This window comes from Manacus candei, unplaced genomic scaffold (assembly GCF_025592945.1).
Source record: "Manacus candei isolate 608988 ecotype Guabito, Panama unplaced genomic scaffold, ASM2559294v1 h1tg000048l, whole genome shotgun sequence".
NCBI lineage: Eukaryota > Metazoa > Chordata > Aves > Passeriformes > Pipridae > Manacus > Manacus candei.
In genome coordinates, this window is record NW_026138096.1 from 15,013,042 (window position 1) to 15,038,063 (window position 25,022).

Genomic DNA, 25,022 nt, shown 5'->3' on the forward strand with positions numbered 1-25,022 from the left:
GTCTGATGAGGAGCAGCTTAGGGAGCTGGGGGGGCTCAGCCTGGAGAAAAGGAGGCTCAGGGGGGACCTTCTGGCTCTGCAACCCCCTGACAGGAGGGGGGAGCCGGGGGGGGGTCGGGCTCTGCTCCCAGGGAACAAGGGACAGGAGGAGACAAAACAGCCTTAAATTGTACCAGAAGAGGTTTAGCTTGGATATTGGGGAAATTTTTTTCATGGAAAGGGTTGTCCAGCCCTGGCACAGCTGCCCAGGGCAGTGGTGGGGCCTCATCCCTGGGGGTATTTAAAATCCCTGTGGATGTGGAATTTGGAGACATGGGTCAGTGGTGGCCTTGGCAGTGCTGGGGGATGGTTGGACTGGATGATCTGAAAGGTCTTTTACTACCTTAACAATTCTTAACGATTCTAAATTTTCACCAAGCTCTCCTTGCCACTCCTGCATTGTTCCAGTCAGGGAGCCCCACTTTCTGGAGTTATTTTATCCCTTTCTCATTTAAATAAGTGACAATACAGGTGTATTGTCAGGGAGTTTGGAACGAGATAATCTTTAAGGTTCCTTCCTTCCAATCCAAACCATTCCACGATTCCATGTTATTCAGACCAGCAGCTTTCAAACTTCCCAAGCAGCGGTGAGGGAGGCCCGAGGTGTGCTCCTACAATCCGAGTGGGTTATTTATATCTCAGAAGAAGAAACGACAAAAGCAAATGCAGAAACCCACGGTGGCATCCACAGCCTGGGCTTGATCCCGCTTTTCATCCCACCGTGTCCCTGGCAGAGCGTGGGATTCCCGTGCAAGGACAGCTCTGCTGCACCTGATAACGGGGTTGGGAATGGGACCTTCCAGTGCTTGTTTTCACAACACAAATTAACAACGACAACAACAACAACCAGCTGCTTCCAAAGGAAGGATTTGCACTGAGAGGGGCAGCGTTGAACGGTGAGGAGACCTTGACACCCCGGGATGTTTCTGCAGGATAACGGTGTTTTCCAGGGGAAGCTCTGCTGTGTCCTTGGGAGCAGAGGCCTCTTGGGTCACGCAGCTCAGGGGGGATGCAGAGCAGCTCAGCAGCAGGTGGGATGGTTCAGGATCAAGCTCAAAGGTGGTTTGGTGTCAGCAGGAGCTTCCTTTGGGATCACAGTCAATGGCACCTCTTTAAGGTGGGGGTGACATCATTTACGGGGCTGAGGGACAGGATGGGGCAGGAGGAGCAGAGGGTCATCCCTCAGGGGGTAGGGGATGCCTCTACTTGGGGCAGTGACACAGGTTTGTTTCTGCTGGGAGGTCATGATGGCATCACTGCCATGGGGCTGTGTCTCCTTGGGGGGTAGGACATGAGGACCCTGTTATGGGGCTGTGTCAGTCATGGTGGGTGTTACAGCCATGGGGCTGTGCCCTCTTGCAGGGGAGGTCACGAGATCCCTGCCATGGGGCTGTGTCAGTCATGGTGGGTGTCACGGCCATGGGGCTGTGCCCTCTTGCAGGGGAGGTCATGAGATCCCTGCCATGGGGCTGTATCCCCTGATGGTGGCTGTCACCACCATGGGGCCTGTGTCCCACCACAGTAGTTGTCATGGCCATGGACTGTGTCCCCTCACAGGGTAGGACCCGGTGTCCGTGCCAGTAGGGTGTGCCCCTCATGGTGAGTGCCATGGCCATAGGGCTGTGTTCCTTGCAGGGAACGGTGTCCCTATCATGGTGGTTGTGTCCCCTCACGTGGGACAAGGACACAGGTCCTGTCACGACCACAGGGCTGTATCCTCTTATGGTGGAGGACAAGGAATCCTACCACTGGGCTGTGTCCCTTCATGGCATGTGTCACCACCATGGGGCTGTGGCCCTTCATGGGGGAGGACATGGGGACTGTGCTATGGTGGATGTTTCCCCTCACGAGGGTAGGACATGGGGTCCCTGCAGAATCTGTGTCCCCTCCTGGGGGAGGACATGGGGTCCCTTGTATGGGGTTGTGTCTCCTCGGTGTGGGTGTCACCACCACGGGGCTGTGTCCCCTCAGGAGGGAGAGGATCATGGGGTCCCTTCCATGGGCCTGTGTGCCCTAATGATGGATGTCATGACCACGGGGCTGTGTCCCCTCAGGAGGGAGAGGATCATGGGGTCCCTTCCATGGGGCTGTGTCCCCTCATGAGGGAGGTCATGGGGTCCCTTCCATGGGGCTGTGCCCCCCAGGAGGAAGGAGGTCATGGGATGCCTTCCATCGAGTTGTGTCCCCTCTGGAGGGAGAGGATCATGGGGGCCCTTCCATGGGGCCGTGTCCCCTCACGATGGGTGTCACCACTGTGGGGCCGTGACCTTTCATAGAGGGTGCCATGACCATGTGGTGTGTCCCCTCAGGAGGGAGAGGACCATGGGGTCCATGGGACTGTGTGCCCCGATGATGGATGTCACGACCACGGGGCTGTGTCCCCTCAGGAGGGAGAGGATCATGGTGTCCCTTCCATGGGACTGTGCGCCCTGCTGATGGATGTCACCACCGTGGGACTGTGACTCCTCGTGGGGCGTTCGGGCACTGCCATGACTGTGCCCCGACAGCAGTGCCTGCTCAGCGGTACCACCGCCGCCTTCCCCCTTCTCCCGGGTGCTTCCCCCTCCTCCGGATCCTCCCTCCCTTCCTCCTCCTCCTCCTCCTCCCCGGGTGCCCCGGCAGCGCCGGCGCGGCCCGGCCCCGCTGCCCCGCACTACATTTCCCGGCGTGCCGGGCGCGGCGGGGCCGGAGCGGGGGCTGGAGCGGCCCCGGCGCTGCCGCCGCCGCCGCCCGGAGCGGGGAGTGCCGGGCAGGGCCGGGCAGGTGGAGCGGCCCCCATGGAGCGGGGGAAGATGGCGGAGCTGGAGAGCCTGGAGACGGCGGCGGAGCACGAGCGGATCCTGCGGGAGATCGAGAGCACGGACACGGCCTGCATCGGCCCCACGCTCAGGTGCGCGACCCTGCCCGGGCGCCGCGGGGGCACCGCGGCCGCGGAGGGTCGGGAGGGGGGCGGCGGTTCCCGGCGGTTCCCTGCGGTCCCCCCGAGTCCCCCCGGGGCGCGTCCCCTCCCCTGCCCCCCCTCGGGCTTCCCACGGGCATCTGTCAGAGTTCTCCCGGCGGGATTTATCCCTGGAAACCCCCTCGCTCGGTTTCCTTGGCGGGGCTGGCAGTGACGCGGCGGGGACGGGGCGCGATCGCCGTCCCGACCGAGAGACGAGTTAATGCCTCTCGTTTGCTTAATGGATCCTTTGTTCTCCTGTTAAGCATCTTTTCCCCCGCGGTTCTTGCGGAATCCTCGGGCTGGGAGAGCCTGTGGCTCCGTCTGCGGGAGATGCGGAGCTCTCCCGGTGCCCGAGGAGCGCAGATGGATGTGGCTCCTTCCCATTCCCTTTGCCAGCAGCTCCTTCCCATCGCTCCGGCTCTGGCGTTTCACCCCTTCAGGTGTTTGTTTGTTTTGCCCCAGTGGCTGCTGTGTTGTTCGTATAAAAGACGTGGTAGCTGGCTGTGTAACTCATCACTCGATTTCCTTAAAAATCTGATATTTTAGGTGAATTATGCGCGTCTAAGACCTGTTCCTTTTAGCTGGACCACATCAGCGTTGCTTGTCCTGAGATACTGAGATAACTCATCCCTCCTTCTCCCTCTTTAAATTAACACCGAAGTTCTCCAGAGAACTTTGTATCAACCCAAAATGTTTGCTGAGCCCAGGTGTGTGCGTTTTATCCTCTGGAATATCGATGGTGCAAATGGGTGGAGGGATATTTCTGGCTCGTTTAACCACGTTGCTCAGGTGGGGGAAGGTGGAAGGGTGTTACCAGGATTGCTCAGCTGCAAAAATCTAAATAGTTGTGTTGTCACAGAGTTAAACTGGGTGCTAAGTCAGGTGTTTGTCATGAGGGGAACGAGGTGCTGCCCTGGGTTTCACCTTCCCTTTCCAACGGCTCTGCACCAGCACAGGTGCTTCCAATGTTGAAATCACAGCACCAGGTGGGAGCGTTTGGGGATAATCAGGATTGGAGCCTCCCGTCCCACCCCCTCTGCTGCAGCCCTTCCTCTCTCGAGTTTTACAAAGTCATGGTTTTAAATGACTTGAGTAGCTGCCTTTAAAAATAAATGGGTTTAAGGCTGTGTGACTCGCAGTGATACTGCAGTGCTGGCACAGGATGGAAATGGGAAAGCTTTTAATTTGTGGAGCGATGGAGTGCCGGATTTCCCTCAGAGTTGCCCATTTCTTCGTTTTTGTGACTTCTTGCAGTTTTCTTCCTGAAGTTCTCTGTGAAACTTTTCCAGGTAAACTGAACAGTAGGAGATGCTGAGGATTAGATTTATTGACAAAACTGAAAGAACTGGTTTGAATGTGTGGGAACTGCCAGAATGAAGAGTGTGGGTGGGTTTTTTTTTCCATTTAAGAGGACTAAGTGCAGTTGATCTTGTTTCTCAGTGTTAAGGTTAGATGAGGAGTTGGGTTTAATGTTGATCTTTACATACTCACAGGAGAAACATTAATAAGTGTCTGGGCAGAGAAAGGTTTGGGCTTTGCTTGCGTTAACTTTTAGAGTGTTGTGATATTTCTTTAGGAATATTATTAATGATATAATCATGAGCTATGCCTGCCCCAAGGATTTTTAGAGTTGAAACTTTACCAGCTCAGGGTAAACATGATGTGCTGGAGAGTCTGGAAAAGAGGATGGTGGAAACTTTTTGGGAAAAAAAAAAAAAAAAAGGTGACTCACTTCTTGTAGGCATCATGGAAGAAATGTGTCTCCAGGAGCCAGGCTGGCTTCCCTTCTAGGAACAGCGTTCCCAAAGTGCAGCTCAGAGCTGGGCTGGACTGCCAGGGCTTGCTTGCAGAGTTGTGCTTTTATCAGTTTCTGCCTGGGCACAGTGGGATATTCCGGGTGCAGCCGCTCCAGGGTGTCCTGGATTGCTGGATTGGCATCCAGGGTGTCCTGGATTGCTGGATTGCCATGGTGGGAGGGGACAGAGGGGTTAAGAGATGGAGTGGAAGGTCCAACTAATTCATCTGTCTGGGTGGGTTTGTGTCCCACCCAGCAGGGAGAGAGTTTTGTGTTTAGAAAAATAGCAAGTGTAGTAACTCTTGCCCTGGGGCAGGGGAAGGATGAGGTTCCTCCTTCCTTGAAGTCCCTTCCAGCCCTGTTTTTGTGCTCAGTTCTGGCTGGGATTCTGGGAGTTGGTGGCATGGGCCAGAACTCCATTGTGCCGGCGCTGTGGGGCCGAGCCTGCCCCTCCTCAGGGACAGGCACAGCTTCCTAAAAATAAACTGCCCTGGCCCTGGTGCGTGTGATGAGCTGTGCCAGTCCCATCTCTGGCTCTGGGGCCGTCCAGGTCTCCTCTCCTGTTTTTTTCCTGACAGGGAATGTCGTGTTTGAAGGACACCGAGTGCCTTCAGTGAGTCTGTGGGGATCTCCTCGAGCCCACGATGCTCCTGGAATCAAAATAATCCACTTCAGGATGTCTTTCCTGCTATTCAACCTCTACTAATTATACCCATTGCTCCTAATTCCACTTCCTTCTGCTGTTCTAATTCCTCTTTTTTTGTCCTTGCTGGTGTTCCACTTGATTTTACAGAGTATTTTTGAATCTCCTCTCTGAGTAGGTTTTGAAGAATCACTTAATTCTGCAGGATCAGGAAGGAGAAGAGAAACCCTTTCTAGCTTAAAACCACTTCTTGGTTAAACTGTGATACCTGAGTGCTCTAATTTATGTTACACTTATTTGAAGTTTGTTGCTCTTTAGTGAATTTTGTGTCCATTTCAGCTGTGTTTATTTGGTTTTTTTTAAGTGATGGGAAACTAGTGGTGGCCTGTAATGTAACAGCTCTGGTCACTGGGAGTGAGGATGGATAAACAGCGAGGTTTTCTTGTGTCACACCCCATAAATGTGGGCTGTATAACTTCGCCCCCCTTCCCTGTGCTCAGCCAAGGGTGAGTCCTTGTGATTATCTGAATTGCAAATCGTTTTTACAGCAGTTCTTGGTCCCAGCCTGAGGATGTTTTGCCGTCCTTCCCTTCCCTGTACTCCTCTGCAGTGTCCTTTAACACCTGGTGTCACCTCACCCTTCAGATACAGCCTGGGATTAAGTCACTCCTTAATCCTCCTTTTGGTTAAACAGCTTGAGCTCTGCGAGTCTGTCACTCTTGAAAACCCCTTTTCCTGCTCTCAAGCTGCATTTGCAGCTTTTTGAAGTGAGTGAAGGATTTTTAAGCAGCGCTTGATAAATGCAAGGAATTTTTAAACCCCATTTGATCAATTGAAACAGCCCTGGCTGCCCACACAGGTGTAGCTACAATGTTCTTTGCTCTCTCCTCACCACTTGAGATGCACATAAAATTATATCACCACTGTAAGAATCTCCCACTTGTACCCTGGGAGGTTGGAGCAGGTCTTTTCCTCAGTGTTCTAACAGGAATTGTTCCTGCATGCAGAGTTGTTTCCTCGGGAGCTCAGGTATCCTCGTGCTCCTCATCACTACATCTGCACCTTCTCTCTTGGTTCTCCTGCACTGCAAGTTGCTGGGGAGGATCAAGATTTCCAAGGGGTTGTTCTCTGCTTGATTTCATGGCTTGTTACTCTGCCAGCTTTTGGGTCATCTGCAAATTATATCACCAGTCTTTTTGTTTCCCTTTGGATGTGTATTTGCTTTCTAGGTTGTTCCTTGGTGCCTGAGGTTTTATCAGGCGTGTTGGGACTGGTACTTAGCAGTGCCCTGCTGGAAACCTGAGAAAAGTTCTATCTCAGACAGCAATTAATCATCCAGTCTGTGCTTTTATGTAGAACTAGAGCAGATATGAAACTCCTATTAAATATAATCGTGTGTGTTCAGAGAGATCACAGGGCTGTTTAACCCGAAAATGAAGTGAAGCACTAGATTGGGTCGTGTTTCTACTAAGCAGCTCCTGACTGGGATTAAAGTAGGACTGTAATTAAGATGTGTTCCCTAAATCCTTGATCAACTCTTCCATGTCAGTGTGTGGGATTAGTGTTGCTCTGGCTGACCTGGGTGTACCTGCCTGATCCGTTTACTGGACTGGCATCGTGCCGTGGCCGTTCCCTGCCATAACCTCCCCGTGCCCAGGTTTGTTTGGAACAGTGGAGCCAAAGGTCCTCACTGCCTGTTTTTTTTTTTTTAGGGTTATGAGTCTTGTGTCTTGGATGCTTGCAGATCGTGGAATCATGGAATGGTTTGAGTTGGAAGGGACCTTAAAGCTCATCTCGTTCCACTCCCCTGCCATGGGCAGGGAAACCTTCCACTGTCCCAGGTTGCTCCAACCTGGCCTTGGATGCTCCCAGGGATCCAGGGGCAGCCACAGCTTCTCTGCTCAACCTGTGCCAGGGCCTCCCCACCCTCCCAGTAAAGAATTTCTTTTAATTTCTTCCAAAATGTTCTCATTTTGGACTACTGGATATAACAAACTTCACTTCCCCCAGGGATATCACCTCTGGTACCCTCTGGCTCTGCCTGTCTGTGTGTTGAGAGCCCTGAGCTGGGTCTGTGGGGGCCAGAGGTGCTGATCCTGCTGGCATTGTTTGGTGCCACCTTGGATCCAGGCTGGAGCAACGTGACAGTGCAAACAGCAGCAGCTTGGCTCAGGTCCTGACTCCTGAGCTGGGACTGGGGGATGTCCTCGGGTTTATTTTCTCCTGTAGCTGCACATGGAGCTGAGCTGGAACTGTGACTGTTCCTGTGTCACTCAGGTTTCTGGTGCTGAACTTGGAAAACTGAGGCTTGGCTCTTGGGCATGAACTTAAGGATGGAGTCCAGCAAGTGCTGGGGCTCTTGCTTAGCCCCTCTGAGCTCCCCAGCGTGTCCTAAGCTGGAAGTTGAGACGTTGCTACAAGTCCTGCGGTAAACTCGGTTGGAAAAGGGATCTGGATGGAAAAATAACCCGGCTAAAGAATGTTTTGCTGTGTGGTAGCACAAATGCTGTTTTCCAGCCCAAGGGGGAGGTTGTGTGGGGATGGGAATGAGGGGCTTGGTGGTGGCAAAAGTCGAGATGGAGTTTTGCTGGATTTATAAAAGCTCAGTGAGTTTGTCCCAGCAGACACGAACCTGCTGTGTCATTCCTGATCCACAGTCATGGACACTGATGTGGGCTGGTCAGGCTGCCTGGGGTTGTGTCCCTTTTCCCACCTTTTGTGAGGTTTTTTTTCAGCCGGATCTGCTCACCCCCACTCCATCTTGGGCTCATTTTGTGGCTTCCTGCTGTCTAGACTGGCACAAGGGATTTGGTGGCAGGGAGCTGGTCATCCCTGAGCTTGGATATGTCCTTCCTTGCAATTCCCTCACCTGGTAGAAGGCTGATTTAGTTGGCTGGGGAGTGTAACTGGTTCGTGGTGGGTTGACCGAGCACGGAAACCACAACAGGGTCTGGAGCATCACTTTGAGTCTTCTGGGTGCTGAGGACGAAGGGAGGCCAAGCTGGTCCCAATCTTTGTTGCAGTGGGTGAGATGAGGATAATGGTCTGTGTTGCAGATGTGAAATGAGGAGTAATGACAGGCCTCTGGCTTGACAGCTTCCCTGTTTATGGTTTGGAGTGGGGGAGCAGTGGTGGCACTTCTGAGCACTCTTGGCACTACCTTTACTGGTGGTGCTGGGGTTTATCCTTCAGCTGAGTCTGCCTTGGGTAGGAGAGAGGAAGGAGACCCTGGATCAGCTTTGGCATGAGAAGGATCTTCTCTTCCACATGCTAAGAAGTGTCTCCTCAAGGTCCCAGCACAGCAAGAATTGAAGAGCAGCTGAAAATCAGCAGCAGTATCTGTAAAAGCCCCTCGAGGCCAAAGACTGTGAGAACTTACACGTGACAGAGCTCAAACTGTCCTGGGTTGTCCTGACTTTGCATCCTTTAGCTGTACCACTCTTTGCCTTGGCTCCATGAATCCCACCTCTCCCAGTCCCATCCCGTGTTTTATGTCCGGTAATTGGTGAAATACAAACTCCCAGCAAAGAAGGAACAGCACAGGCTGTCTAGACACTGAGTGCTGGCCACAGAACTTGCTCAGGAAGCTGCTTGTAACAACTGTAAATTGTCTGCTAATAAAAACCTCCCAGGATCTTTTGAAGCATCTTTCAGCCCATTTCCCTGCCACCCAGACAGGGAATCTGCAATCTCCTGAAAATGAGCCTGGGCCTCTGTTCATATGTACATAATTAAGTGTCTTTTAAAAGACAGTTCTGCTTGAAATTATATTAACATTCCCTTCTGGTCAGGCTGATGCTGTTCAACTCCCAAGTTTTTTTTTTTTTTGTTGTGGAGGAAAAAGTACCAGGAATTTCTCCTGTGAAATGATCTGGTATCAACATATACAATCCAAGAATGGCTTAGTGTGTGGACCATCAGCAGCTTAGCCTGAAGGTATGATATACTTAATTATCCCAGGTTTTGTGGATAATTTCTCCTTCTGCAAACAACTTGGAGATGGTGAATCCTTACAATTCCCATATCCCTTTTCCTTTCAGTGCTGCTGCAACCTGAAGGGAACAGCTTGCACTGCTCAATTATTTATACCTTGTATTTGCTTGGGCTGTCTCACAGAAGTACATTCCTTTCTGGAATTTAATGAATCACTGTCAGAGGACAGATTATCCAATGCCTGATCCTGTTCTGTGGGATGGGGGTTCTCAGGAGCTCATGGAATTTATTCCCTGCTTGCCCTCCCGTGTGCAATAGCGGGATGTGATCCAGTGCTGCGAGGTGAGGAGCTAAAAGGGGATATTTCCCTGGAATTTTTAGGGAAAGGCTGCTCTCCTAACGTGTTTTGATGTCTCGTGGAGTTGTCAGTGTGTATGACTTAGCAGGATTTCACCTCGAGCTGCCAGCTGAGCTCATCCTCAGAGCTCTGCTGTCCTGCCTTAGAGAGCATCGTGGAAAACTGGAAGCCTGGGAGAGTCCTGTGGCATTTAAATCCAGCCAGACTGTGCCTTCTGTCGTGTCTTTCTGATTCTGCTTTTGGTGGTTGAGGGGGTTCTGTCTTTCTCTAAAACCAGCTCACTGAAGTGGCTGTTTGGTCTGTGGCTGCAGCAGTGGAATGATGCTGTTGGAATCCTTCTCCCAGAGGAGGGCAAACACAACCTTTGGGGGGGAAAAACTGAAAAGCCTGGGATTGCTTAATCCAGAGGGGACAAGCCAGGCACATAATTCATCTTCAGATGCAGAATGGACTGTTGAGAAGATGAAGAAAAGCTCTTTGCACAGGCTGGGATCTGGGATACAACTGAGGCAGCAGGGATTTAGGAGGGATGGAAGGAAGTGTTTTCTGGTTCTTAGGGAGAAAATCATGGAAATGCTTGTCCTGGCTCTACCAAAAGCCTTTCTTCATTGTGATATCTCAGGGTAGGGAGCAGTGGGTGCTTATCAAAGGAGATACACAGCAAACATGCACTCCCAGTGTTTTCCAGTTTGCACTTGGGACACCTTGGGCACAGTTTGTACCAGGAATTCCCACTTCAAGAGGTTGCCATGGGTCTTCCCTCCACCACTGGCTCATAACATTTTAATCTGCTGGTTCTTCCACATTGAAACATTTAAAGTGATGAGTTCTGCACTTTAATTGTGCATTGTGTCTTCCTTTAGGATTTGTTTGGTGGTGTTTTTGCTGGGACAAGCTTTAGTCTTTCCCAAAGGATTACGAGAAATATTAAGTCAGTGATATTTTTTCTTTTTTTTTTTTTTTTGCCTTCCAAGCTGAGAAATTAATGAATTAATGAATTCACCCCTTTCTCCTGGCAGAGCTATTCTGATTGCTCATTATCCCTGTTGCTTTTCTGGGTGTTCCTCGTGCAGCTCTCACCTTTTTGTGATGATGCTGGAAAGATCAGAGGGCTCAGGGATCTGGAGATGTGGGAAGTGGCACAGGGATGGTTTTTTTGCTTTGCTTTCCCCCTTTTCCTCGCAGTCTCGGTGCTCTGAGCCAACATTCCTGACTCTGCAGCCCTGACCCTCCTCCTCCTCAGTGGTGGTTCATTTGGAACCCTTCACTCTCCAGGGATTATAAAGGATTTGTCCTCCCCTCCAAGTGTGCTGCTTTTCACTGCTGACACCGGGCTTCACTTGTCACTTTGTCACCCGATACTCGGCGTTGGGAGATCCTTTGCAGCTTTTTGGCTTTGGAGTCAGTCCAAGTGAATAAAATCCAAGTGAATAATTCTGTGTCCTCTGCAGAATGTCACCGTGATGCTCGTCCCCTCCTGTCAAACCACTGCACAGCACACCAGGCCAGAGGAGCAGCCACCATTTATTATTTGATTTTTGGACTTTCACGGTGCTTTTAACACTCCAAGTGCCTTTGGGTGACCAGATTTCCCCTTGTTAACAAGTCTGGCTCCTTCCAGCACTCCTGGTGAAGAGGATGTGTGAATGCCACCCCAAGAATCTGTTCTCCTTCGGTGTGTTTGAGTTTTTACATGTTTATTAACTATTTCTTAAGAAGACTTCTACTTTGCCCAGTCACGTAGAAGAGTTTTCCTTAAGAAGCTCCCTCTCCCTTGCTCTGGCAGCTTTCCTGCTCCTGGTGTTTGAAGAAGCTCTTAGTTATTCATATATTAACTAATTAGCTCTTCACATGGCTCTTCTTGGCATGGATTATTTTGCACGTGTGCTTGGCTCGAATTTGGGCTCTTGAATTTTCCAGAGCTGGAAGATTTTTTTTGGTTTTTTCTTTATTTCTTTTCTTTTTATTCCTTGAAAATCTCCTCTGCTGCTTTTTAACCACGGTGAGGGGCATGTGAATGTTTAAATTAATTGTTCATAGTTGTATTTCTGTGCTCTGAAGCAGAGATATGCTGTCTTTGAAGCAGTTTTTCATTGCCACCCACAAGCATTTAGTACTTTGAGCTGTTCCCTTTTAATTTCCCTTTTTGGACAGGGAAGAAATGAAGCACCAGAGTGCTGTGATATGGGGTGGTAACAGGTTTTTATCCCTGCTCCCACAAAGGTGCTGGGTTTGGGGGTTTTATCCTGACTTTTGCCTGTCATTAACACTCCAAAGGCTTGGAGCAGAAGCTCTTCCCTCTGTGGGTTGTCCTGAATCTGTGAAGAAAATCCTTTGGCAAACCTCAGTCTTGGCTCAGCTCCCTCCTTTGCCTGCAGAGCATCCCGTGGGAAGGGTTTGGAGGTGGGGCAGACACTCGTCTGTCGGTGCTGGGTTGGGAGAGGTTGACCTTGTGGAGGAGGTGACTTCTGGAAATCCCTTCCCTGTGAATCCAGAGGGTGCTTGGCTTCTCTCCCCTTGGCCTGTCTGAGCTGAGGTCCAGGAGTGACAGCAGGGGTGGCCCTGGGGTCCTGTCAGTGGTGCCTCACAGGTCCTGTGCCTGTCGTGAGTTCAGGGGGGTGTTTTGGGGGTCAGGATGTCTCCACCTTCCTCCAGAAACTCGGCTCACTCTGCCCGTGCAAATCAGCTGCCTCCTGTGTGGCATTCCTGGCATCAGGATGGCAATGGTTCCAGGCTCAGGCCAGTGACCATCTCCCTGTGCTGGCCCTGCTGGGGCACCTCCAGCCCTGGGGGCAGTCCTGGGACCCTCCTAATAAACCACTGGGGGACTGGAGTGTGTCCAGGGAAGGGAACAGAGCTGGGAAGGGGCTGGAGCAGCAGGAGCAGCTGAGGGAGCTGGGGGGGCTCAGCCTGGAGAAAAGGAGGCTCAGGAGGGACCTTCTGGCTTTACAATTCCCTGTAAGGAGGGGGGAGCTGGGGGGGTGTTGGGCTCTGCTCCCAAGGAACAAGGGACAGGAGGAGAGGGAACGGCCTCAAACTGTGCCAGGGGAGGTTTAGATTGGATATTGAGAAAAATTCCTTCATGGGAATGGTTATAAGCAACTGTCCAGGGCAGTGGTGGAGTCCCATCCCTGGAAGTGTTTAAAAAAACACATGGATGTGGCACTTGGGGGCATGGTTTAGTGGTGAACACAGTGGTGCTGCTGGCTGATGGTTGGACTTGATGATGATGAAGATATTTTCCAACCTTTTCCAAAGATTCTGTGATTTTCAGTTAACACCTGTCCAGTCTTCTGGGGAGGGTTTGCCCTGCTCTCAGTGTTTTGAGGAGCCACCAGGACTGCTCTCCTCCAGAGGGTGATGCCACCAGAGGGGTCCCTTCAACTCTGTCTGGGGTAACCCTTCTGCTGGATGCTGTCCTTGGCAAGTGCCACAATTCCTTGAAAAATCTGCAAATGGGAGCTCAGGCTCCACAGGATTTCCTGTGGCCGTACCTTAGGAAGTAACATCCTTTAATAAATCTCCAAATGCAGCATTAGATCATCATAAAGGATTATTTGCACAGTGCTCTCGGGGATATTGGAGGCTATCTTGGAGTTATCCTGTGCAGGGTCAGGAGTTGAACTGGATGATCCTCGTGTGTCCCTTCCAAGTGAGGATATTCCCTGATTTCTTGGTAATCTCCAGCCTGTTGTCCTGCAGAAGGGAGGATGCCCAGCGTGCCTGTCTGCTGGAACTTCCTCTCTCTGCTTCCAAAACCACTTTTGCTTTGGAAAAATCAGTGCAGGGATAATTATCTGTCCTGCTGGGTTGGCTTTAGGGCTGGGCAATCGCTCAGGCAAGAACCATGGGCTGGTTTGTGCTTTGTGCCACTTGGACACAAAGAGCTGAGCAGCAGGTGAGCAAACCCAGAGCCAGGCAGAAAGCTGAGGATGAGGCTCCTCAGAATCCTGCTTTTTTGGGGTGGATTGGTGCCTTTTTGTGACTTTAAAGTGCAGGCAGCAGCATGGAAAGGTCCAAATCTGCCAAGGTGACTGTTTTCTTCCTGAAATCACAGAACAGTTTGGGTTGGAAGGGACCTTAAAGACTATCCAGTTCCAACTCCCTGCCGTGGGCAGGAACACCTTCCATTAGAAGGTTTCTGTGGCATAGGAGTCCTGTGGCAGGTTTAGTGACCTGTTATTGACCTTTTTAAAAAAATAATTCTTAGTATTTAATATTTTTTTAATAATTTTCTTCTGACCTGAACACCCAAAGGGCTGTGAAAGTGCCTGGTGTGTCACCGGGGTGGCAGGAGCACATCTGGGCCTCGAAATAATTCCTTACCTCCCTTTGTCTGCGGCAAATAAAACTCCAGAAAGAAAATAAGGAGCTACTGGAGAGGGTCCAGAGAGGGGCACAAAGGTGATGAGGGGTCTGGAGCATCTCTCTGATGAGGAGAGACTGTGGGAGCTGGGCCTGGTTAGTCCGGAGAGGAGACTGAGAGGGATCTCATTAATCCATATAAATATCTCCAAGGGGTGCCAAGGGGATGGTGCCAGGTTTTTTTTTTGGTGGTGCCCAGAGACAGGACATAAAAGCTCAAAAGTTCCACCTCAGCATGAGGAAGAACTTCTTTCCATGGAGGTGGCAGAGCCCTGGAACAGCTGCCCAGGGAGGGTGTGGAGTCTCCCCCTCTGGAGACATCCCAAACCCACGTGGATGAGTTCCTGGGTCACCTGCTCCAGGTGACCCTGCCTGGGCAGTGGGTTGGACTGGGGGATCTCCAGAGGTCCCTTCCAACCCTGACTGTTCTGTGATTCCATGAAAAGTCTCTCCCGAGCTGTTGGTTGGCAGAACCTCCTGAGGACGTCGGGTCCGAGGATGCCGACAGATTGGAGCGGGATCTGCCCTGGCTTTGTGTCTCAGGCTCACAAAAGCAAACAGACAAAACCTCCCCCTTAAAATCTGTCAGTGACGGGAAGAAATTTCCCAGGTCTCCCATAAAAGGTTCACTGAGAAACCAAGTGTTGGGTTTCTTCTATTTTTTTCCTCTCTCTGTGGCCATCCAAGAGGAACAGAAAGGGAAAGGATGAGTGTGAGGAGCATTTTTCCCCTCTCTCTGCTGAGTAATGAAGAGCTCCAAAGGGAGGGAAGTTGCTGGAAGTGTGGAGCAGCTCCTGGCAGGGTTTTGGGGGATGGACAGGGCTGCACACTTGGCTTTCAGACCTTGCTTTCAGGCTGATGTCTTGAAGCCCGTGTGGATGTGAAATTCCTTGCTGGTAGATCCAACCTCCTGGAAGATGGGACCTCTTAAAAGAATATTTTCCAAATGTTGCTGTACAGGCATGGAAATGACTCCAGAGCTTGTGCCCTGCAGCGGGAATGTGCTGGAGGACACGGAGCTGGGAATGTGGTTGTGACTGTGGGTGAGTGAGAGAAGGGTTTGGTCAGGTCTGGGACAAGCTGCAGGAGCAGAGAGCTGGTGTGGGATATGGGATGTTTGGGGAACAGGATGAACAAGTGACCAAATCTTGGAATAAGAATGGAAGAAATCGGTGGTTTTGAAATCCAGAGTGACTTTACCTTGGAGTCTTGGCTTAGAAACCAACCTTGTGGGATTTTCCTGTGTGAGTGAGGTGTTCCCTTGGGTGGAAGTAGAAAGTCCAAGCTCAGCTCCTTCAGTAAGATCAGATGATCCCAGATTAACCCTTACACTTTATAGTCCTTGTTGCTAATCCCATTTTGGAATGTTTGGGTTGGAAGGGACCTTAAAGTTCACCTTGTTCCACCCTCTGCCATGGGCAGGGACACCTTCCACTAGACCAGGTTGCTCCAACCTGGCCTTGGACACTCCCAGGGATCCAGGGGCAGCCACAGCTTCTCTGGGAAATTCATTCCAGGGCCTCAACACCCTCCCAGCCAGGAATTCCTTCCCAATATCCCATCTAACCCTGCCCTCTGGCAATGGGAAGCCATTCTCTGTGTCCTGTCCCTCCATCCCTTCTCCCAAGTCCCTCTCCAGCTGAGGGAATTGTCTTCCTTCTCCTAGCTGCCAACAGTATTTTGTTATTACATTAATCAAATTAATTATTAAGTTAATTATTGAATTACACCGTTAAGAAGGTTTAGTTTGGAATTTATCCCTCGGCAAAACCCCCACCAAAGCAGTTCCTTTCTCCAGACTCTGCCCTGTGTTTCTCCTGCCTTTTTGCTTCTTCCTTGGGAAGCAGCAGCTAAAAATGGCCATTTTCTGTTGGTGCTGTGCCACGGCTTGGGCTGTGCCAGACACAACTCGCCTGAGCTTTATTTTGGAGAGAATTCCAAAATAGGTGCTGGAAGGGAACTTGATAAATGACCCATCCACGGGTCGCAGTAGAACACGTCAGGGATGTTTGTGTTTTTATAAAAATGCCTCAAATACTATTGTGTGTCTTAGGGGTGTTAATTCTTTTGCCAAAAATAGCTGTAAGTAGGAGAAAAAACCCTCCAGTTCCTTGGACCTGCTGTCCTTAAAATCGTTATTTTTTTTGCACTTAATCTTCATTTCTCCACTTGCTCAGTTTTATTTTTTTATCTGAATGTCTGAAAGTCTGAAGTTTATAACAAAATATTCTCTCCTGAGAAGCACAGTCTGATTTCATTCCTCCCTGATTCTCCCAAATAATAGAAATCCATGCAAAATAACCTTGAGATGAAGCTATAATTTGTTATTTTCCTTAAAATTAGCTGTTTGCTGGAGATACAGATGAGGTTAAGTGTTGACTTTCTGACACCTGGTTCCAAATCCCTGTAGGCTGGGATGCAGAATGCAACTTTTTGTTGGATTCAAGCTCTTTTTTTAAGGTTTTCCTTTCTTGAATGAATCTCTGTTGTATCCAGGACAAGCTTTTGGTCCTGCAGGTTAAAAAAACAATTAGAATTATTTTTTGGAATTATTATTAGAATATTTAGAATTATTTATTCTAATTTATTATTAGAATATTTAGAATTATTTATTCTAATTTATTATTAGAATATTTAGAATTATTTATTCTAATTTATTATTAGAATATTTAGAATTATTTATTCTAATTTATTATTAGAATATTTAGAATTATTTATTCTAATTTATTATTAGAATATTTAGAATTATTTATTCTAATTTATTTTTAGAATGATTAGAATTATTTTAGTGCTGATGCTCAGATTTGGGCCTGGTAGAGAAGTATAATAGGGTGCTCTGTTAGATTTTGAGGTTAACTGATCTCAATTGGGCTAATTAAGCAGTGCTTTAATTTTTATTGGGATAAGTAACACTAATAAATGATAATTGAGTTAGAAGGGTAAAATATGAGGGATGTAGGTGCTTAAGTGCCTGTTGTGCTCCCTGACCGTCCTCAAAACCCTCAGTCTTTAAGGTAATAATTATAATAATCCTCTGTTTAATTATCCACGTGGATAAAACTGTGAAGCAGAGGCTGCAGGCCCTGCTGGGGAGAGAAAAATAAATGGAAGCTGGAAATAAAAGCAGGAAGTGCAAGTTGAGATCCAAGGTGGCTCGACCCGAGTGACGTTTCTTTGAAGAATAACTTGCCTTGGAGTGTCTGGCAGCGAACACAGAAATAAAACTCCTCGTCAGGAGGAGAATAAAACCCAAAACAAAGAGCCCTGATGGGAACAGAGCAGTGGAAAGGTGTTGCCAGTGGGAATTGCTTGTAAAATCCAGGATCTTTTGTGTTGGTGCCCTCGTATAGGTTGTGGGATGTGCTGGGTCTGAAGGGTTGGGCACCCCCAGGCTCGGCTGGGCTTGACTGGGCTGGGGCAATGCCAGGGCAAGGACAGGCTGGGTGGAGAAGGGATCCAGAGGAGCCCTGGGAGAAGGATTTGGGGGTGTTGGTGGGGGAGAGGCTGGAGATGCCCCAACCCAGACCCCCCGTGCCCTGGGCTGATCCCCCAGGGTGGGCAGCAGGGCAGGGGGGGATTCTGCCCCTCTGCCCCTGTCTGAGGTGAGACCCCCCTGCAGAGCTGCTCCAGCCCTGGGAACAACAGCACAAGGACGTGGAGCTGCTGGAGAGAGTCCAGAGGAGGCCCCGGAGCTGCTGCCAGGGCTGGAGCCCCTCTGCTCTGGAGCCAGGCTGGGAGAGCTGGGGGGTTCCCCTGGAGAAGAGAAGGCTCCAGGGAGAGCTGAGAGCCCCTGGCAGGGCCTAAAGGGGCTCCAGGAGAGCTGGAGAGGGACTGGGGACAAGGGAGGGAGGGAAAGCACACAGGGAATGGCTTCCCACTGGAAAAGTGAAGATTTTTTATTGGATATTGAAAAGAAATCCTTGTTTGTGAGGGTGGTGAGGAACTGGAATGAATTTCCCAGAGAAACTGTGTCTGCCCCTGGATCCCTGGAAGTGTCCAAGGCCAGGTTGGATGGGGCTTGGAGCAACCTGGTCTAGTGGAAGGTGTCCCTGCCCATGGCAGGGGGTGGAACAAGGTGAACTTTAAGGTCCCTTCCAACCCAAACCATTCTGGGATTCTCTCTGCTCAGCCCCTGCTGTCCATGGGGTGGGTGGGCAGGAGTGGGGGAGGACCTGAGGAGAAGGCAAGGGCAGTGCTTAAAGATGGGATGGGGTAGGAGAGACTTCCAGGGAGAGGAAAACTCGTCTTGAGATGGAGAGTGTGTGAACACTTCACCCTCTGGCTCGATTCCACCGCGCTCTTAATCCCCAAACATGCTGTTAATTGTCTCCTTGTGCTTCCAAGTGTTGACTGAGAAGATGCTTCCTCGGAGCTCCACATCCTCAGCCACAGAGGTTGTGGGAAGAGCAGCAGGACTCTGCCCAGGGGGCGATTTCTCAACATCCCAGAGCAGGAAAACCCTGGAGCTGCTGCAGAAACAGAGCTGAAACTGCTGCTCAGACTGACTTGCCCCCAGCTCAGTCCATCCTCTGTGCTTTCTCTCTCCCCAAAATACAAATGTATTGATTCAAACATAAACTTTGCTGAAAGGCCGTGAGGTTTTTCACTTTTGAGCAGAAAATACTTGTCTGAGTAACGAGTCAGGAGAGCAAAATGTTGATTTTTTTTTTTGTGCGTCCTGGCTGAGCAGTGAGTTGTGTTTCAAGGCTGGAAGGAGCAGTCCTGCCAAGGCTGCTTCAACCCCTGGGGTGTTTATATCCTCCTGCATCATCACTGTGACACCCAGGAGAGGTTTAAAAGGGGTTTTTTTGTGTCTGTGCCTCAGTCCTGGGGGACCATCCCTTTCCATGCTGAGTGAACAGCAGCTGCAGCGCTTCCATCCCTGCACAGTGGGAGTATCCCCATTTTCTGCTCTATTTCTTGGGAAAACCAGCTTGGGAAAACATGGAATCACAGGGCTGTGAGGTGTCTTAAAGCAGTTGCAGGTGTTGCATCCTGAGGTGTTTTTCTTCTCTCTGTGTGAACTTGGCAAGGTTGGATGCCGACATCCCTACGGCTCCTTTTCCCAGAGGATACAACCAGGCAGGGATTGTGTGGCTGCTCCAGCCTGAGCCCATCAGTGCAGAGGCCAAAGGGTGTCCCAGGGTGCTGAAAACACAAATTCCCACTGGAATCACCAGCACTTTCTGTGTCCAGTGAGGGGATTTTGTGACCTGACCATCTGCTCGCTGAAAACCCAATAAACCCTCAGTAACCACAGAAATCAGAGCTGGTTTGGGGAGGAAAATGCAAAAAACCCACTTCCCTTCCTATTTTTAGTGCAGTGAATGTTACCCAGAGGTGATTTTCTTCACTAAAAGTTGTGTTTTTTTCAGTATTTCTCTTTTTTTTCTTGGCCACTTCTGTGAATGGTGTGTTTGCATCCAGTCCTTTGCTGTAATGGGCTGAATGTTACAGTTTTCCAGCAGAAAAACATCCCTAAGTGTCCAAGATTTACAGTTTATCCCCATGTTTACTCAGAAAATGTATAATAAAGGAGCAATTTGTTTATTTTGGGTGCGTGGCTGGCCAGGAGTTTGGGAGAAGCCAGCTCTCCTAGGTGGGGAGGGATAACAAACACATAAATTCCCATCCAGAAGCTGGAAAATGCCATTAAAAAAACGACTTAATGTTGGCAGGGACGCAGAATAAAAATGTGCTGTATTTAGGGTAATTGCATTTTGGAATGTTTCCTCTGGGAGATTATTTTTTCAAGTTTTAAAAATAAGATTTATGGTCCATTTGCCCAACGTCTGGCACGAGGAGAAGGAGTAGGTGTGTTCCTGGAAACTCTCATGGATGATCCATGTTGGTCCTGGCAGGGTTGGGAATTGCTGGGCTGTGGATTGGTGGCATTCAGGAGGTGCTGTTTAACCTGAGCAGTGGGAAAATCCAAAGGTAAAGCAGTTCTGGGTGGGAGGTCTGTCCTGCTGGAGTGATTCCAGAGGAGGCCCCGGAGATGCTCCAAGGTCTGGAGCCAGGCTGGAGGAGCTGCCCCATCCCTGGAAGTGTCCAAGGCCAGGTTGGACGGGGCTTGAAGCAACCTGGGCTGGTGGAAGGTGTCCCTGCCTGGGGAACTGGATCTTTAAGGTCCCTTCCAACCCAAAGCATTCCAGGATTCTGGAGCCAGGCTGGGAGAGCTGGGGGGGTTCCCCTGGAGAAGAGAAGGCTCCAGGGAGAACTGAGAGCCCCTGGCAGGGCCTGAAGGGGCTCCAGGAGAGCTGGAGAGGGACTTGGGATGAAGGATGGAGGGACAGGATACAGGGAATGGCTTTAAGCTGTCAGAGTGTAGGGTTAGATGGGATATTGGGAAGGAATTGTTGACTGTGAGGGTGGGGAGGCCCTGGAATGAATTTCCCAGAGAAGCTGTGGCTGCCCCTGGATCCCTGAAGGTGTCCAAAGCCAAGCTGGAACAACCCAGGCTAGTGGAAGGTGTCCCTGTCGTGGCAGGGGATGGAACAGGATGAGCTTTAAGTTCCCTTCCAACCCAACCCATTCCATGCTTTTGTCCCAGGGGTGTCTGTGTGAGCTCCTCAGGCCCCTTCACTCCCAACCAGCTCTTCTGCATCTCTGTGTGAGACTCTTTTGTCCTTTCCAGCATCTCCTGGTGCTCCACACGTGAGGTTTCATGGAATGACTCTCCCGTGCCGTGGCTCCCAAACTATTCCACGTTCAGGGAGAGTTGCTGTGCTGGAACCAACTGGTCTGATCCCAGTAAAGCATCAGTGGGCACGGCCCCGAGGCTGCCAGAGCTCTGGGATTGTTTGGACAAGGCTCTCAGGGACAGGCTGGGATTGTTGGGGTGTCTGTGCAGGGCCAGGAACTGAACTGGATGATCCCTGTGGGACCTTCCAGCTCAGGATATTCCACAGTTCCAAGTCCTAGGCTGGTGTGGAATAGTTTAACCAATGTGAGGGCAAACAGGTTGCTCTTATTTTTGATTTTTTTTTTTTTATTTTGTTCTTAAAGTGATTTACATCTTTAAAATCACGAGGCATCCCAGGCATTTCCCTGTTCCTGGTGGGTTGTTTCCTCTTCCTTTGGGAGGGTTTGGCCCCAGGAGGAACTGTGGAGTTCTGGGGTGGTGACTCACGACCTCCCTCTGCCACCAAATTATTCAGATAATTTTACACAACTCAGTTATTTAATCTCTGCTGCAAATCTATCAAAACTTCTCCCCTTCTCCTTCCTGGGCAAGAGCTGCTTTATTTTTAATTTCTTAATTAAGTGATGATTCACGAGTTTAATCCATCCTGTTACTTCTTCTTTCTTTGTTATTTCTTTAATGCATTTGGACACCATGTATATATATCTATATGTATTTATATATATATATTTATATATATAAATTTATATATTTTTATATATATTTATATATATATATTTATATATATTTATATATACTTATAGTATAAATGCACATACAATATATACTTATTTTATGTATTAATGTATAAATATATAATCATTTTTATATAAATATGTATAAAACATGTATATATATAAGTATACATAAATGTATATATAAACATATATTTTTATGTGCAAAACATGTATCTATAATATATGAAATATATTTATAAATGTATAAATATATAAAAGACATACTTATATATATAAACATGTATAAAATATATATGTGCATATAATATATTAATATATTCATATAAATATATATATATAGAACATGTATTTTTAGATATAAGATATATGGATGTATAATATATATTAATATATTTATGTAAAAGTGTAAATATATAGAACATATGTTTTTATATATAATATATATAAATATACATATTTATAATATATTATATTATTTACATTATATTTAAAATATATAAAATATATACGCTATATAATGTATATTAATATTTTTATATAAATATGTAAATATATAGAACATACATTTTATATATAAAATATATAAAAATAATATGGATATATAATACATATTAATATATTTATATAAATGTGTAACTATATAGAACATATATTTTTAGATAGAAAATATATAAAAATAATATGGACATATAATATATATTAATATATTTATATAAATGTAACTTTATAGAACATAGATATTTACATATAATATATACAAAATGTATATTTAGATATATGCTTAATACATATTTTATTTATAAAAATTACACATTTAAATAAATATAGTAATATATATGTATGTACTAGATAGAAATAAACATTTATATATAAATGTATAAAGATATAAACCTATTTTCTATATAAAATGCATATAAAACATATAATATATATTTTTATAAGTGTATAAATATATATAAATATGTATTATATCTAAGTATATAATATGTATAAGTGTAAATAACTAAATGTAAAATATATATTATATATTTATATATAATATATATAAAATATATAAATATATATAAAAATATGCACATAAAATATATATACATTATATATTATATATGTTTATATATAATATATATGTATATATAAAACATACATAAATTATATATACATTATATATATTTATATATAATGTATATAAATATATATAAGTATATGTAAAATATACAAAAAAAATATATATACATTATATGTAATATATATTCATATATAAAATATATATAAATACATATGTATGTATAAAATATATGCATAAATTATATATACATTATATATATTATATATAATATATATAAATATATATAAGTATATATAAAATATACACATAAAATATATACATTATATATAATATATATTCATGTATAGAATATATATGAATACATATGTATATATAAAATATATACATGATATATATACATTATATATATATGTGAGATATCTATCTATCTATCTTATATCTATCTCTCTATATTTTATATCTCTCTATATTTTATATATATATTATATCTATATATTTCATATATAGATATATTTATATGAAATATATAGATATATTTATATATCTATATATTTCATATATAGATATATTTATATATCTATATATTTCATATATAGATATATTTATATATCTATATATTTCATATATAGATATATTTTATATATATGTCATGTGGGAGGTACTTTTAGATCAGCTCCTGCTCGAAGCAGCTCCAGCCATGGAAAGATAATTCCTCAGTTGGGAACTTTGCTGCCTCAGCCAGCAGAAATGGCCAATCCCAAGGGATGGGTGGAGGATCCACACCTGTGTGAGGGGCCAGCTCTGGGAAGCTGCTCCAGGGATTTGTGTCTCCATTCACTTGGACACTTGGGAACTGCGTGGAGGGGGATTATATGCAGAGTTTGTTGTTTGTTTGGCTTTTGGGTTTTTTTCCCCCCCCCACTGGGTTGAAGGGGGTTGTCTGGGAAAGCTGAGGGATGATTTGAGGACTTGATTTATGTCTGGGATGGACAAAACCAGGAGCTTCCAGTTTCCTTGCTGAGAGCCTGATGTAGATCATGGAATCATGGATTGGTTTGGGTCGGAAAGCACCTTATAGTTCACCTTATTCCACCCCCTGCCATGGGCAGGGACACCTTCCACTTGTCCAGGTTGCTCCAACCTGGCCTTGGACACTCCCAGGGATCCAGGGGAAGTCACAGCTTCTCTGGGAAATTCATTCCAGGGACTCAACACTCTCCCACCCAACAATTCCTTCTCAATTCCCATCTATCCTTGCCCTCTGGCACTGGGAAGCCATTCCCCTTGTCCTGTCCCTCCCTCCCTTGTCCCCAGTCCCTCTCCAGCTCTCCTGGAGCCCCTTTAGGCCCTGCCAGGGGCTCTCAGCTCTCCCTGGAGCCTTCTCTTCTCCACGGGAACCCCCCCAGCTCTCCCAGCCTGGCTCCAGAGCTGAGATGATCCACTGTCCCACTGGAATTAATTGATCCTTGATTGGCATCAAACTGATCTTAATTAACCCACTGAGTCCTTTCAAAGCTGTGGACGTGCCCTAAATCCATCAATCTCTGCTGCAGGACATTTCATCTGCCTTTCCCACGTGGAATGTGCAATCCTGGGTGGGTGAGAGGGACAATTCCCTCCCCAAGCCAACAAGGTGGGACTCATAAATCCTCAGTTGTCCTGATCTAATCAGGAGCCCTATTTTTACACATCCTGTGCCGTGTGTCGGGGTTTTTTTAGTGTTTTTCCTAAATGGAACCAGCATCCGACGGTGTTTTTCCCTTTGCCCACTTCCCAAACAGGAAAAGTCAGGCCTTTATTTTTTCCTCTGAGGGAAGACATCGGAACTGCTGCTGAAGGGCACCGTGTTTTGACAAGCCAAAGGTGTAAATAGATGAGAAATGGCTTTGACTCTTTAATCTTGGTGTGGGATGGGATTTAGGGAATGTATTCCACGGGCACAGAGCGTGGAATTCCCTTGAAATTCCCTCAGCGTTTGTTGCTGCCTGTGCCACCTTTGTTTGGAGTGAAGTGGCTTTGCCAGCTGATGTTTTTTTTGGGAAAAACCTGGGATAAGAGGGGTCATTGGCTATGTGGAGTAAATGTGTGTGTGGGATGTGTGTGTTCTCTTGGCTGGTGGAATATCACCGGGGAAATCACTCGGATCCGAAAGTGGGAACCAAGGGAAGGTGCCTTGGGAAGGGATGTAGCTGGGGAGCTGATCCCTGTGCTACTCCAGCATCCCTCACCTCCCACCTCCCCTGGATAAAACCAGAGTTGCAAACTGATTTTAATCCCGCTAATGAAATGCTTTGTGTGTACTTTTGCAGCTGGATTAGGGAATTTGTGGATGTGGTAACTCCGGGATGATTCTGGCAGCTTTGGGAATTGCTGGGCTGCTCCGGGTGTTTATGAAGGAGATCCAAGGAGGCCCTGACAGCCCCTCCTGGCCTGGAAACGCCTGGATCTTGTGATAAGGGGCAGCTCCACAGCTCAGGGGCTGAGGAACAGCTTTAGGAG

At 47.4% G+C, this 25,022-nt stretch overlaps 1 protein-coding gene across 6 annotated transcripts in view; it reads left to right on the top strand.

Moving 5' to 3' along the window:
• Positions 1-2,717: 2,717 nt before the first annotated feature.
• EXOC6B (exocyst complex component 6B) overlaps positions 2,718-25,022 on the top strand; it is a 329,969-nt gene continuing 307,664 nt past the window's right edge. For 5 of the 6 annotated variants that reach the window (XM_051798176.1, XM_051798177.1, XM_051798178.1 and 2 more), the window contains exon 1: positions 2,724-2,929. In XM_051798176.1, the coding sequence (XP_051654136.1) occupies positions 2,817-2,929 (113 nt within the window). In that variant the 5' untranslated portion in view covers positions 2,724-2,816. Of the gene's footprint in view, positions 2,930-25,022 lie in introns of all 6 variants that reach the window. The other variant, XM_051798180.1, reaches the window with a different exon arrangement.